The following is a 16173-nucleotide window of genomic DNA, read 5'->3' as shown; positions in this document are numbered from 1 at the left end:
CTTGTGTCGCTTGCTGGAAAGCACGGACGTATATAAACATATGCATAAGGAAATAGCCCAGTAAGAAATGATTCGGCGATCGACGTCGAAACGACGTCAAATCGACATCGACACCGTCGAATTGACGTCGATTCGACATCATTTCGACGTCGATCGACGAATCATTTCTTATGGGCTATTTCCTTATGCATATGTTTATACGTGTTATACAAATTTGTGTTTTTACCTTTTGCAGTCAACAACTTTAATGAATTTGTCTCGCAACCACTCGCAACCTCGCGTCTGTAAATTCTGTTTGTAAGATCTAACGTCCGTAGCAAGATCTAACAACCCAGCAAACACCAAAGTAACAGTTACATAACATCAATATAAATGTAATATAACACATGCCTGTTATATTACATTTGCATTGATGTTATGTAATTGTTACTTTGGTGTTTGCTGGGAAGTCCGTGATCTAACCTAATCAGAAAATTTTTGGGTTTGTACGTTGGGGTTGGTACGATTGGAAACCAACCAGAGTGTACACTTTTACACTTTATACTACTTCCTCGGATAAGCTGCAAGTAGGATTAGTTTAGGTATAGAAGGGAGTATCGGATGAGCCACAAGTAGGATCATCCCTAGGTGTAGAATGGGCATGACCCGCGTCGCGCGACCAACGAATGGTGTGGTAAGTGCAGCGAGCGTCATTACCGACGTGACCGTCGTCGGGGCAGAAATGGCGTAACTCCGATCGCCTCGTCTGGCGTCGGGCGAGCCTGGTTGACTGTCAATCATTGGCATATGCCGCGCGTCATGTCGGCACCTGATAAGAGGTTAGGCGCGTTCATGGCATCGTTGATTTTTCCAAGTTTCTGAACGAGAACGCGGTGGAGAAAGAAAAAGAGGACGCGCTGCCGCGCACTGAAAGTAACGAAAAGTAGAACGGCCGAAAGAGGAAGGATAAACTGAGAATGCGATTTTTCTCGCCGATCCTGAACGTAGCCGCGTAAATAACGAACGAGTTGAACGCCGAGGTGGGTCTCTTCTCGCGAGAGTCGCGAGTAACGCGAATCCCTCCGCCCGCTCGTCGCTCCTCGGCTCCGCTCACTCCGCTGCTCGGTGATGTGACTTCCGCGGGGCGAAACGGGACGACTCCCTGGACATGTGCTCCCGCTCGCGATGTGAACGAGAATGCACATGATGCTACAGGCTCGTTGGGAACGCTCTCAGAAACGCAAGAAGCTCTTGGCCCAGACGGTGAGCGTCCGAGTATATCCCGGGAAAGAAGTGCTCTGGCCACCGTGGCCGGTGAAGCCTAAGCGCTGGTCTACAATACGTGGAGCAAGCGTGGAGTAAGGAGTAAGGGAGAGCCCTAACTTGTAGCTTTTGGTGTAAGGAAGCTGAAATACGGGCATAATTTTTAAAATATTTGTAACACTGATGGCATTTTGATTCACCGAGAGTAAGCCTAAGAGCTGAAGTAGGAGTAAGAAATGAAATGGATTTATTTCCTTACTCCTACTCCTTACTCCAGCTTACTCCATGTATTGTAGACCAGCCTTAAAGCGTCGCGCTGCAATACGTGGAGTAAGCTTGGAGTAAGAGGGAAACCATAACTTTCAGCTTTTGCTGTGAGGAAGCGTAGGTTTTCTTTTTTAAATATTTGTAACACTGGCCGATGGCGTTCTGATTCACCGAGAGTAAGCGTAAGAAAATAAAACTGATTTACTTCCTTACTCGTACTCGTTGCTCCAGGCTTACCTCCATGCATTGTGGACGACGCGCAAGATGAGCGCCCCAGTATCTTGATGCATTTGTCCTTTCGCAGCTGGGAGTTTCGAGCGTGGACGAACTGCGACAGATTCTGGGGACGGACGTGGAGGACACGCAGAAGAAGAGAGGCAGGCTGTCCAATGACAAGTCCGACGGCGCGGTCAAAGATTTGAAGGACGACGTCGCTCCGGCGGACGAGATTGTATATAAGGATTCCTCGACGTTCTTGAAGGTACTTGCCGACACGCTCCGCACTTCCGTGCCGAGGTATTGTTTACGTGAGATACGTTGCGTATGTACAGGGAACGCAATCGTCGAATCCGCACAATGACTACTGTCAACACTTCATCGACACCGGCCAACGGCCGCAGAATTTTATCAGAGACGTGGGTCTGGCGGACAGATTTGAGGAGTACCCAAAGCTGCGCGAGCTGATCAAGCTGAAGGACGATCTGATCGCGGAGACCGCGACCCCGCCAATGTATCTAAAAACAGACCTGCTGTCGTATAACCTGAAAGAGCTCAATTGTAAATTTGATGTCATTCTTATAGAGCCACCGTTAGAAGAGTATCAAAGAACGTGCGGCGCAACCAATGTGCAACTTTGGAATTGGGACCAAGTTAGTCTTGGCTTGGTTACGCCACAGTCTAGATTAAATCACTTCCAATATTTATGTTAACGTTACCTCTTTAAGGGGAAAAAAAATTTAAGATGTACCCTTGAAGAGCTCGTATTCAATATTCTTTCGACATTGTCATGGCGACAAATAGATAATAACGATTAATAATAACTTTGATTTGCGGCACTAATTTTTGTTAAACGGATTATAGAGGCTAGAAATTTCTTATCTCAATGTCGAATTACTTGTAACTTTTACTTTTGCCACCGTTCACTTCCAAATAAATCCAACGGTAGTTATTGCAATTAATTCTCGTGTATCCGTGTAGATAATGGAGTTGGATATCGGCGAGGTGGCCGCCAATCGCAGCTTCGTGTTTTTATGGTGCGGTAGCAGCGACGGATTGGACATGGGACGATTTTGTCTGCGCAAATGGGGTTTCCGTCGTTGCGAGGATATCTGTTGGATCCGCACGAATATAAATAATCCGGGCCACAGCAAGAACCTGGACAGTAAAGCGGTGCTGCAGAGAACGAAGGAGCACTGTCTAATGGGTATCAAGGGAACGGTGCGACGCTCCACTGACGGGGATTTTATTCATGCCAACGTCGACATCGATCTCATCATATCGGAGGAGCCCGACTACGGGTCCATCGAGAAACCCGTGGAGATTTTTCACATCATCGAGCACTTCTGCCTCGGCAGAAGAAGGTGCGAAAATACACACATACAAAGCCGTCCTTCAGCTTTTTTTTAAATACGCAAATTACATTGTGTAATTTTGCAGATATTAACAAATAGAATTACGCGTGTTGAACCTTCTTTATTGATATTTTTATTAAGAATACATATGATAGATAAGAATAAATATAACTTACGTTATTGTACACTAAAAAGTAATTTGCTATAAGCAAATACGTGGAGTAGTTTTCTTTAGAAGGATTTAAATACTTAATGTTGTTATTGTAACAAATTAAATATAGCCAGTTATGTCGAAACAATGGATTGATTATTGATTTAATTACTGGTGAACAAAAACATTACCAACAACATTTAAATACTTAAAGTTAGGAGACAACTTTTTGCATCCTTTTTCTAGGCTTTTTTTTTCTTGGAAAATATCACATTTAATTATTCCGCTTTCTCATTCAGGTTGCATCTCTTTGGACGTGATAGCACCATTAGACCTGGCTGGCTCACCGTCGGTCCGGAGCTAACGAACACTAATTTCAATGCGGACCTCTACCAGAGTTACTTCGCCAATGGTCAGATCACTACCGGCTGTACCGAAAGGATAGAAGCGCTCAGACCGAAGTCGCCGCCACCAAAGGGAAAAGTGTCCGGCCGAGGAAGAGGAGGCTTCAATCGTGGCAGAGGCAGAGGGAGATAAATAAATCAGACTTCTGCATTGTATGTCTTTCGAATTATTACAATAGATACGAGAAATCTGAAAATATAAACACATAAACAATTACGGAGGCATGCAACGTGTTCGTTCCCTTCTTGCTCCGCGGAATATTTCAGTCTCTAATAACATTCTCCCATAAATTCGAGAGCAATCTACTTACCACGATAAACTCGATGAAATAATTATATTGAGCTTGCTTATTGACAATATCAATTGTAGTTGATTTTTCTTTAAACAGAATAAAATTTTTATAACGTATTTAAAGTCCATACACGCAACTTTCTGTGTTTATATTTTAAACACTTGACTCGTCAGAAAAATTGTAAATTTTAATTTTGCATTAAAAAAATAATCTAAAATTGCACAACTGAAATAAAATCAAGATGTTTCTATCATGATTCGTACACACAGGTCCCTGATGTTATACGAGGAGGGGGGGGGGGTAAAAATAATGATAAAAAAAGCGTGTTGTTTTAATATCAAACTTATTGTTATTGCAAGGTACATTGTAAAAAACGCAATTTGTCATTTGAACGCATTATTACATATTATAACTTAACTATCTGCGGATAGTATATAGTATTGCCTCTATCTTTAAATCATTAACGATAAGTCGGACTGCCAGAGTCCGCAGCTTAAAGGGGGAGGGGTTTTGTTAAAATAAGACGCTAAAAAGATCGTGTAAAGTTGAAATTTGACGAATTGCCAACTAGACCGTATCTAACTGCGTTATAAATCGCACTAGGAACAAACGAATATACATATATATTTGTATATAAAAATAAAACATATATTTCGTTGTTGCGGAAGCGAAAAATTGTGATCGGGTCTTTCAAGTAGGATAAATTAATGAATTAAATAATAACGAACGATTCGTTCTCGAGAGAATAAAGGAAGGCGCGCGCTCCTCGTCAGTCGTTCAGAATATCACCGAGTTACGCGTTACAAAAGTAGAAAAGTTTTAGACAAAGAAACGAATACTATTATTCGTAATTATTATGGCATGCTTTCGAGGGCTGTCCTCTCGCGTTTCCTGTTTTGTCTGTTTAAAATTCTCCTGTCGTAGTTCGGATAAAATTAATGCTTTCCGCATAAAGCTTAATATTGGATACGATTTATCCCAAAAAAATACGAATCATGCTATGGCCACAGATGACGGAAATTTCCAGACGTCACTGTCGCGTACATTCGACGACAAAATTAATGCGATTGACAGATAGATCGATGTGCGATAAATTTAGAAGCTTCTAATCTCTTTATTCGTTTAACGTAAAACCTGTCCTTTGTTAACATGACTCCTTAAACGTACACTCTCAATGATAGCCGTTCAAAAATCAACGCCGCGCTCGTCCAGAAAGGCAGAGAAAGGTAATTAATTTTCTATTTAAATCTGAGATCAAGTCACGTATTTTGTACTCTATAGGCTGAGTCGAGTAATTAATTTATAATATATACCATAAATATATAGAGCTCTTAAAATTAAGATCGCCGTCAGCAAAGAAGAAAGAAATACGCAAACTTACAAGGTAGTTTTATTGGTCCCAGTAAAGCTTCCGGTAAGTGAAAAGTGAAATCTATCTGAGGAGGCAAAGTTCCGCAAAATCCATTCAAATGCATTTTTCGCGCGGACGCATGTATAGCGATGAATATGCGTATACTTTATTTTGTAATTTTTTTTTCTTGTAAAGAGCGGACTCTATTGATGACGTTACAAAGATCGTATCTGCGTGCCGGGGTCACGATGTACTCGTATATGTTAGCGATGAAACTTAAGCTCCTATTGCGGAATACATGCGAGATATCGATTTACTCTATTACAACAGAAAAGATATCGGGATTTTTTTCTTTTTCTTTCCATTTTTCTATTTTTTTTGTTTCGGTTTAATTAGATACTAAACGCGCAGAAGTAAATCAAACGACGTTTATTGCTATACTTATCGATCTAATGTAAAAATCGTCTACTCGTAATTTCAGCTATAATGGATCTTACGTACCTATTCTCTCGTAACGCGTTCTTAAACGCAACGCTATACATATCTCTAACTTTCTCGTCGTTTCCTGCTAAACGATGGCATAATATAAAAGATCGGAATAGAGTATTAAAAACCCTGGTACAACATGATCATAAATAAAATACATAAACGATCCAATCAATAATAATAATATTAATAATAGATAACAAAGTCTATTTTTTTTTTCTTAGAAACGATTGTATTTCGATGCTGAACACCAATTGCATACGTCAACAATCAGTCACCATGTTTCCTTCCCTCATTTTCTCATCATTTTAACGAATTAAATTAAGAATAGATGACCACACTATACACAATTAATTGTAGCGTGCACGTTTATCGAACAATTCCATATTAATAACTGATATCCTGCTTCACGTCGGCATGATAAAAAAAAAAGGAGAACAAAGGTATTGTACAAATTAAACCGACGAATCTCGTCGGGAACGAAAAACAAGATACATGCGAACTTAAAGTAATAATAATATCAGCGCGCGAATACACAATGTTGCGGCAAATCGGATATCAACGTTCTCGAAATGAATCGTCCATCACGTCGAAGAGCCACCAGAAAAGAAACGCTTGCGTATACGTATATAATATAGAATAAAACACGTCGGGGAAAGATAATAAATAGTCATTCGCCCAAGATACGAATATCGTTACTGCTCTCTCTTCGGAGAATGAATAAATAAATAAGGGGGGGGGGGGAAGAGAAACTCGATTTAACATCTCATTTATGCGCGTTACACGCGACAGCGCGTATTTTAGAGCTTCGTACTCGAGTATTTGGGAAGTACTTCACATACCCGGGCTCTCACTCGACTTGCACGCGAAATCGATCCATTTTCAACACAACGAAACACGTTCGACGCGCGAGACCGAAACGAAAATGTCTGCCGAATATTAATTCTTTATAAAAATTTCATTAGCTAGCACTGAGCCGGACAGCTTTTGCACAGAAGAAACCAAGCGCCTCTCCGTGTAGCAAAAATCCGAAACGCGCTCTTAAAGAGCCCCTTGCTTCAAAATTCTTTCCGCAATCTTTATCTTATTACTTTGTCTAAATTTTTTTCACGATTAAAAAAACTTTTCAAGAAGATTGCTATATAATTTTCGTAAAAGCGTCACTATCTGCTCGGCGCAGCCAAGACGGGAATTAGTCTACTTAACAAGCAGCGAGCTGGGCCTTGAGGGTCGACTTCGGTCCGAACAACACCCTGTCGCGACTTGGACGATACATTAATTCATAAATACATTTGCGTTTATACAAAATCATTTATTCGCTATCTAATAGATCGTCGCGATTCATATATAAATACATATATCCGAGACAGAGGGATTCTCTCGGCGACAATCGGGATTAAAAGAAAAACTGGCGCTTTATTTCTTTCATATAAAAGCCGTGTGCTGATCACGCGCGCGATGCGACACACGACAGTAACGTTAAATTAATTAACTCTAAATGATAACGTAATAACTCTTTTCTTTCGTGAAGCATCAGCGTGTGTGTACCAAGAAGAGTTTATTTTTTTTGTGGGGCGTGGGATGGCGGGCAGGGGGTGTGTATGCATGCGTGGTGTGGCAGGCACGGGATGGCGATGGTGGTCGTTTCATCTATTCGCACACACAATCGATTCGGTAATCAAGCGGTGCGGAGGTTTTCAGCGGTCAGAGGTTGATCGTCACAGGGTTTAGCCACGATCGGCCCCGCCATCATCATCAGTCAAGTCTCAACAGTCACAAATATGTCGATTCCCCTGCAAGCAGACCTATCGTCAGTCGTGGAGAAAGGCGCGATGTCGCGACGAGATATCGCAAGTTTCTGGGGCAAACCAACAGCTACAGGTGGGACACTTGGGCAGGGAGGTGGGACTGTGCGAAAAAAAATGCCGTTTATGAAGAAGCGAGGATAAGCGAAAAAACAAGAGAGAGAAAGAGAGAGAGAGAGAGAGAGAAAACAAATAGATCTTTTTACACGTACATTTATGTTCAGGGAGATGTAAAAAGAATATGAAGCTCACATTATTCTTCCGTTCCTCAGATCTCAACGCATTTTTCCAAACTCCCCCTTCCTCACGTTTACTTTCGCTTAAGGGATATTTAAATTGCAATGCGGTCCTGTCTAGACGAGAATACTCGTTTTGATTTCGACACGTAAAAATAGCCGAGGGTCAGAACTACCCCGTGGATAGCGAAGAGAGCAAAATGCGTCGAGTTCGAGGGAGATGACGCAAAAGAAAGTAAATTTCATTGCGCTGCGTTTTGATTTGCACGAGATATCGGCTCTCCGATGAAATTTCTTTGCTCTTGAACTTACCCTGGCGAACGCAACGAATCTGATTGCGAGGAGAAAATGTAACAAGAGAGATCACGCATACGTCGCTCACTCTTAGATTCGCAAGTTCGAGAGACACGCTCTAGAAGTCGATTATATAATTATTTTATTTCGCAATAATGATAAGAGATTGAATCATATGCCTTTATTACATTCATTGCAGAGTTTGATCCGACAGCTAATGGACATCAGCGTCAATGCTTGCGGTCGCAATGGGGTTGTTAAGGCAGGAATATTAATACAAGTTATATCGAACATGTTTTTTCTTTCTCGGACAAAGGACAGGCTTATACAGACGCACAGACAGACATATCCGTAAACATGATAAAATATAAACTCTAGAGTTTTGTGCGCGCTTTAATCTCTTTATAAATTCTGGAAATGATCAACGGTATAAATTTGCAGTTTTCGTTTACAAGTACTCTCTCGTAATGTATTGTACAATATCTACTTGTCGGAGAAAGTAAAGTCGTAGGAGAGATGCGGCTCGTTCGAAAGAACACGAACAGGGATATTCTTACACAAACTGCATCGTGTAACATTTATTTGTCAGTAACTAACGTATATATATATATATATATATGTATATATTCACAATTTTTATGACAAAATTTTACTCTCGTCGACACCGACTGGTGCGATATAAAAAATCGGCGAAGTAAACGTACTTTATTATCGGATCGCTCCGCGCGCTCTAAATCGATCTCTAATCCATATTTTGGTTCTAAATGATAAGTGACGGGTAATTCACGCGTAATCGTTAATTAATGTTCGTATATAATATAATATGAGATCCTATATATTTATACGCATCGAGAGGTACGGCTTACATACCTGCATCCAATTTAACAATAAGGAGAAAGTACAAAAATACGTTTATCGCGTAGTTGTGAAACGACCGAGTGTCAAGTAGACGCGTTCGTGTAACAAAATGTACGAGAAAGAGTTTCGTCCGTCGTGTTTGTCAATCTTTGTACGAGGCAATCCAGAAAAATTGGACATTAGAAAAGAGAACTTTGTACTCGCGAAACAGAGCGCAACTCTCAAATGTGGATGAAGAAAAGACTGCGTCTCAACAAAAATTAATGGCAAATAATATTAAATGAATACTCGAAAATTCTTAATGCAACATTAACGTATTTTATTTTGTAAATTATGTGCCACCGCATATAGATTAGTTTGAACCAAATATTTAAGTCGATAGCAAGATCTGTTAGTTAACAAGATATGAAATTTTTGTATTACGCAATTCTTCGTAGAATGCGGTTATTCACGTTGCAAACGGCAATGAGAAATCTCTGATTAGGGGAGAAAAAATGTCATCTTTTTTTTTCTGAACTGCCTTTTAAGGTAGATCATGCATCGATAATGATAACTTTATGACAATCACCACAAATTCCACGCGCAACAGTAGAAACGACAGAAAACGATCGTTGATACGCGGCCGCGTATAAAATTCATATGCCATTTTGGATAAAATCGTTCGCCTTAAAATTGTTCGTCAGTGCTAAAAATAAGCTTCTCGCGCCGCTTTTATCGCGATAGTCGCAGCTGACACGTGTATACTGATCAGCGATAGGGAAAACCCGGTTCGAGAATTTTCCCGCGAGTACCGTGTCCGCTCTTTAGACTCACTTAAACGCAACAATCACTGGTACGCAGGCATACAGCAAAGTAATCGGTACGTCCATTTCTCTTTGTTCTTCCTCACACGCACTTTTGTACAACGAATTTGTTTGTCATGTCGAAAGAACGGCTTCGTTGATTCTCTCCTCGTCGGCTTCGCTATCGACGGCACAAACGGGATGTCCCAATTCTCATTCACTCACTCCTCGTGTTTCGCACGAAGGTGAATCCTCTCCGAATCCAAATGTGTCTCGTTTTTCGATTAATAATTGATACATCAACTGATCCCCTAGAAACTATACATCTAGGTACTTCCATTCGCCGATACCGAAAGAACATGTCGAGGACAAGAGCGAGTGCTTTCGAGAAAGCAAAAAGTCTTTGCGAAATTCTTTCGTCTGAACTATATCAATGAGTATCAGTTTAATGAAATGAACGAGGGAGAAACCCCGACAGTTTCCGGAATTATTTAAAGAAAAATTTTTAGTGTACTCACTGTCTGAAACTTTAATCCCTTTCAAAGTACTCGCCCACGTCACTTAATGCAACAATTCCAGTGTCTCTCCTACTTCAGGAAATACTGTCTACGTTCTTCTTCCGAATGCTATTAAGAGCTGCCAGCGTTGAACCTTTTTGGCTAAAAATAAAATGGTAACCCGCTCTACTCACCCAACCTCGTCCCTTGTGACCTTTTTAAATGAAGCGGCAACTCAAAGGGAGGCGTTTTGCTGATATTGACGAGGTTCAACTCGGATCGCTGACAGCATTTCGGAAGAAGAAATTAGACAGTATTTCCTAAAATGGGAAAGGCGCTGGGATTGTTGCATTAGTCCTATGGGGAGTATTTCGAAGGAGATTAAAGTTTCAGGCCCGTGTGCAAGTACACTTAAAATATTTAAAACAAAAATAACTTCGGAAACACTTGGGAGTGAATCTCCTCGTGGATTCACTTTAAGTGGGATTATAGGCGTTTATGAAGAAATGAAAGAAAACATTAGTACTCGCGACAATAATATTAGGTGGTAAACTTAGTTTCCGCGGCTCACATTTAGATTACGCTAGTTGTAAGTGTAATTTGACATCTGAAACTGGCTGCATTTTAAAGGTTAGACATTTGTAAATAAAATTCAGTGCGAAAAGATTCATTTAAGCGAACAGTGCCGTTTTTTTTTATTTTGATTAAACATGGAACATGATAAGTGGTTTTTTCGACATGTGCTGCTTCATTACTTTGATTTGAAAAAAAAAAAAATACAGCTACAGCTCATAAATTACTTGTCGAAGCTTATGTCAAGTGTGCTCCATCGGAAAGAACATGCCAAGAATGGTTTCAGCGATTTAAAAGTGGTGATTTTAATGTGAATGATAAATAACGCTCAGCCGAAAAAGTTTGAAGGCACCGAACAGCAAGCATTATTGGACGAAAACTCAGCTGAAACGCTCCAAGAATTGTCTGCTGCGTTAAATGTTACTCCGATGGCCGTTTCCAAACGTCTACATGCAATGGGAAAGATTCAAACGGAAAGGAAGTTATTCTTTTGCACGACAAGGCTCGACCACACGTTGCAAAAGCCGTCAAGGAAACACTGATGCAGCTCGAGTGGGAAGTTTTCCCGCACCGAGCGTATTCACCAGACTTGGCTCCTTCAGATTATCACTTGTTCCGATCGATGCAGCACGGCTTGGTGGATACGCACTTCAAAAATTACGAGGATGTACGAAAATGGATCGATGAATGCATTGCATCAAAAGACCAATCGCTCTATCATTGCGGAATCCACTCATTGCCAGAAAGATGGGAAAAAATGTATAGCTAGCGAGGGCAAATACTTTGATTGATGTGCTTTTAATATCGAAATAAATGAGCTTGTTAAACAAACAACACCGCGGAAACTAAGTTTACCACCTAATATTTTGCGTTTCAATTTTCCCTCCGAAGAGACAGGTCACGCGAAAATTCTGCCCCGGACATTTCTTCGTATCTTCAAATTCAAGGTACGCGTGTATTACGTTTCTGACGGACCACCTTGTTACAATCGTAACTCGGCTAAATCGCAGCTTTTGATTTACAGTTTTGTTTTACTCTACGTGTAGGAACATTGGTATCATCGTTTTACGGAAGTGGCTGCTTCAAGGAAAAGCCCTAAAATCGTCAAAGTTAATTAGCAAAGAGCCAGGTCAGTGGAAGCTTGCTGATATTCGTCAGACATTCGTACGTGTGGCTACGCGGTTATTAACCCCTTGAAAAGCTATTATAAATCTGTATAAATCTATTAATTTCGTTGATTTATATATTGATCGATTGACACTAACACAAAATGAACATTGCTCGGAGGTAAAAGGATGAATACAGAATTTTTGAGATACATCACTTCCAAGCTGCGCAACAACACTGGCCGTCCCAGTTTTGAGGTATCGTCATTTGACGTAACAAAAATTCTGCAAACACTCGATCAATCGTCACAAATTGAACGGAATATCAAGAACGAAAATTAGGTCCCGTTATCTCCACTGTACATCACATTTTTATCCCTTCAATCCACATGTGTGCAAAAGAGGAGCACGAAATGTCTCTTACGCGACAAAACTTCCACTAAATTACCGCTTAAACAACATCTTCCCTGACGATGGTCGTAACGAGGTCCGTCTGTACGTTTTATTAATCGAAAAAGTCAACCTTTGCCGAGCGTTTGCCGATTGCGTTCGCCTGCGAACGGCGTGTCTTTCAGAGATTACGCAACGACTCGCGGCTTCCAAATGTGTATCACGAAGCTGGACAGATGTGTGTGGGTGTGTACATATATATATTATATATAAATGAGAGATGCCAGATATATACTTCACACACATACGCGTACACGCACACGCACACACTCACTCACTCACTCACTCACTGACACACACATACGTACAATTCTCAGAAGAAGTTTAGTAAAGTCAGCATTCATAAAGAGGTGCAGTGACATTTTTTTCTGAGACATGGCAGGTGGTTTCGCAGTGTGTGTTTCATAGTGTTGGAACGTAGTCCTAACTACACGCGCGTTACTATTAGTGCTCTATCGATGCAACGCAAGACAATGCAACGGACCAAGGACAACGCACCGGGAAGAAATTCAGTATGTCAAGTCGGCGTAAGCTCTGCGTATAAACTTGTTATACACGCGAGGACATCCGCGGAGGATCCACGGGAGGAAATCCTTGCACATATCTACATACTTGTTCCTCGCACTTCGTATGCTGAAATAGCGCTGAATATCAAGTGGAAATAATATTTGAAGGAAAACAAATATATTTTTCTTTCTTTTTGTACACTTTTGCGCACGATGGATCCGTGCTGTAAATTTACGTCGAAAAGATATCGCACACGAGATGAAGAAGTTCAGGATCGATCATCTTAAGTTATCAAGCAAAATAATGTGCCTTTCTGTAAAATTATTTCGCGAAAGAGGCGCACGGGAGATCTCAAAACGATTTCTCCCAGCCACAAATTTCTTAGCAAATATTTTCACTGTATAGTTTAGAATAAATTAAAAAAATATCGTAATTATTACTATCAAAATAAAAAAGAAATCGCGACGAATTAATTCTCGAGAGAAGAATGCACGATATAAAACCATATTTGAGTTTAAAGGAACATCATTTTACCTTCCCTTAAAAATTACAGTCGCGCGAGAAATGCAATGAAAAACATCTGATACAAATGTGTGCTGAATAAAGATCGAATTCGCTGGAGCAATTTCGAGTAGAGCGCGACGAGTCTGGATGTTAAATCAAAATCAAAGAGGATTCTCGATCTCTTGAAACGCGCGTTACCAGTCAATATTGAGCTCTATCAGCACAGCAAATCCCCTGCGAATCTTGCCCGATCGTTGCAAGCGTACGAAAACGAATCACGAGAGACTCGCAAGGAGATACACGGTGAGAGTCGGTTCTTTCAGCGAAGAAATCACGACGGCGGTTGCGTTCCACACAATATTCTCTCTAGACGTTATTATTATTGACTTACGATATTTTTATTCTTATGAAAATATTCGTTTTTTTACAGCATTATTTTCTCATTTTCTTTTCTTCCATCTCAGTCCATATATGTATAGTTCATATAAACATGCACTTCCGCTACGCCATACATGTATATATAGCCCGTTCATTTGTTTTCGACCGCATTTTCTCTATCTAACGGACACAATGTTTCTACATGTGTTGTCGTTTTGAAATTTGACTCTATACTTGTCCTTTACGTTCTTTGTCTCTTCAACTTAAGGAAAACCACTTATTAATCACAGGTTTCGCAAGCGGAAAAAGTGAGGGTTAAATTATTAAGTATGTATATTGTTAATACGTTGAGCCTGGAAGTTCTCTCTATTCCCATACTTTGCCTCGTTCGGCACAAGGTGGAACAGCCACATGAAGTGTTCCTCGAATATTCGAATGCTTAGGGAAGTCCATAGTAATCTTTTCTTATATCGCACTTTCCGATGAAAGTAGCATTTACAAACACGTGTCCGTCACGAATTTAGTATTCAAGAATTTACAAGCTCACTTGTGACAAATGTAAGAGCCCGCGTGTTCAGCGTTAGAAGCTCTATTTAGACAAGTTTCGCCAATTCCCTAAGCTTAAGCGTACATAGACAATTTTCGGCACACTTCGTCGCGTCTGCTGCGTCAGTAGGAATTTCTAAGCGGATCAGAGAATGAAATAATAAGAAAAGTAATTAAATATTTATCCATAGAGCTAATTGTATCGAAATAGTCGAAGCTAATTAATTACAATTAATCGACAATTCACTAAAAATCTGCGTACAAAGTACGCTGACAAGTATAAAAAATACTTTGCTATTCTTTCACGAGACATTTCGTAATTTTATTTCCTAATAAATTCGGAATAAACGGTATTGCTCGATTATGACAAAAATTGTCTATGTGTCTAATCGCCGTGTGAAAAAACGTGCCATGCAGAATGAAGTGAGCTCAAGTTGTTCACAAATGGTGTCGCTTACAGAAAACAAAAGAAGAAAGAGCCCAAGTAAAATGTGCTTAATACAAACAGTACATTGTTAGTTAACTCTGTGAATACGTTAATTTTGATTAGGTTCTTACGGATAATAAATACTTTCATTCCAATCACTCGGACTTCCTCTCGCGCTTTCTTTCTCGCTCATTTTCTCTCCCATTCTCGCGCTCTCTCTCATATCCCGCATCCACTCTCTCCCATAACAGTAGTCACTCGCAAACCTAATCTCTACGCTTCTCTGTCGCGTGTGTACGTCGTGTGAAACCATCAACGTCGAATCGTAACGGCAAGAAAGCAATTAGTCTCGATATACATCTCTCTTCCTTCTCCTTTATGTAGAAAAAAATCACATTGGCTTGTTCTCTCTGACCCTAAAGAAGATTCTAACTCAAGTACAAAAGCTTAAACGTAATGTGGTCGCGTAGTTCTTTTCGACGCGGTAACGTGTTTCGTGACGCGCAGCACAACGTTCGCGTCCGTATGCGAATGCATGTGTTTGTGTGAATGTATGTATGAATGTATGTATATATGTGTGTGTATGTGCCAGAAAATTTATTAAATATTAATGAAGTCAAAGGATGATTAGGGGTGATTGGCGATGAGCTCACAAAAGATCTATCATCCCTCCATCGGACAGAAGACGGTACCGGCCGACGCGCTGGTCCAAGTCCACTAAGGGTGAACAGACACAGAGACACAATCGGTCAGTCACAATGGTCACAATGGCTTATTTTAACGGTTTTACATGTAAAGAACGACGGTGGAGGGCAAACAGTGCTTCTTCCGCTCGGGTCGGAAAGCGAGACACGTTGATATCGTATTGTTTAGAAACTCGAGCTTTGTCTCTCAAGCACGCGCGAGAGTATGCCGAAAACTGAACGGTGCGATGTTTCTATGAGTTACGTGCGAATCGGCGAAAAAAAAAATTACGTCTGTCAAATTGACTCGTCACTCCTACCCTCACCTTCACTTTGAGAAACATTATCTTGTCGTGCGAGAATCGGGTGCAACATGATACTGATAATACATGACACAATTGATGATAACGACCTACAACAATATATGTACATTACGACGGCATGCAGTAAATTAATGCAGAACAATAATGATGCATTAAACCGAGAACAGTGCAGTGTTGAATCACAAAACATTTCCTGTTTCATAGAATAATATCGTTCGTGGTCGTGTTCTAATAACTAATGCAATATGTAAACACTGTAAGAAATAAGTGAGCACGTAAAAAGCACTTGAAAAAAGACTACCTCCTTTTTTTTCCAAAACGTACCGATAACGAAAAGGATCACTTGGGGACCAATACAGCACGGTGCGATCTCTTATCAAATTAAATCTCTCGGTCGAAATGTCAACGAACGGATGTTAAGTATAGCAATCTTCAGAAA

The 16173-nt window shown here is 40.5% G+C and overlaps 2 protein-coding genes across 3 annotated transcripts in view; one reads left to right on the top strand and one right to left on the bottom strand.

Moving 5' to 3' along the window:
- The first annotated feature begins 581 nt into the window (after window positions 1-581).
- Window positions 582-3852, top strand: LOC105558563 (methyltransferase-like protein 14 homolog). The gene is made up of 5 exons (XM_012006311.1): window positions 582-1242; window positions 1814-1990; window positions 2061-2378; window positions 2707-3089; window positions 3531-3852. The coding sequence occupies exons 1-5, from the start codon at window positions 1177-1179 to the stop codon at window positions 3766-3768; spliced, it is 1182 nt and encodes a 393-aa protein (XP_011861701.1). The 5' UTR covers window positions 582-1176; the 3' UTR covers window positions 3769-3852.
- A 402-nt stretch (window positions 3853-4254) lies between these two features.
- The window catches only part of LOC105558562 (phosphatidylinositol 3,4,5-trisphosphate 3-phosphatase and dual-specificity protein phosphatase PTEN), a 22561-nt gene continuing 10642 nt past the window's right edge, over window positions 4255-16173 (bottom strand). Inside the window, exon 10 of one of the 2 annotated variants that reach the window (XM_012006309.1) lies at window positions 4255-15445. In XM_012006309.1, coding sequence (XP_011861699.1) covers window positions 15378-15445 — 68 coding nt within the window. In that variant the 3' untranslated portion in view covers window positions 4255-15377. The remainder of the gene's footprint in view (window positions 15446-16173) is intronic. The other variant, XM_012006310.1, reaches the window with a different exon arrangement.

The sequence above is a fragment of the Vollenhovia emeryi genome, unplaced genomic scaffold (assembly GCF_000949405.1).
Source record: "Vollenhovia emeryi isolate VEMERY1.0 unplaced genomic scaffold, V.emery_V1.0 DF939332.1, whole genome shotgun sequence".
NCBI lineage: Eukaryota > Metazoa > Arthropoda > Insecta > Hymenoptera > Formicidae > Vollenhovia > Vollenhovia emeryi.
Note: the sequence above shows the minus strand (reverse complement) of the source record. Positions and strands in the feature narration are given on the sequence as shown.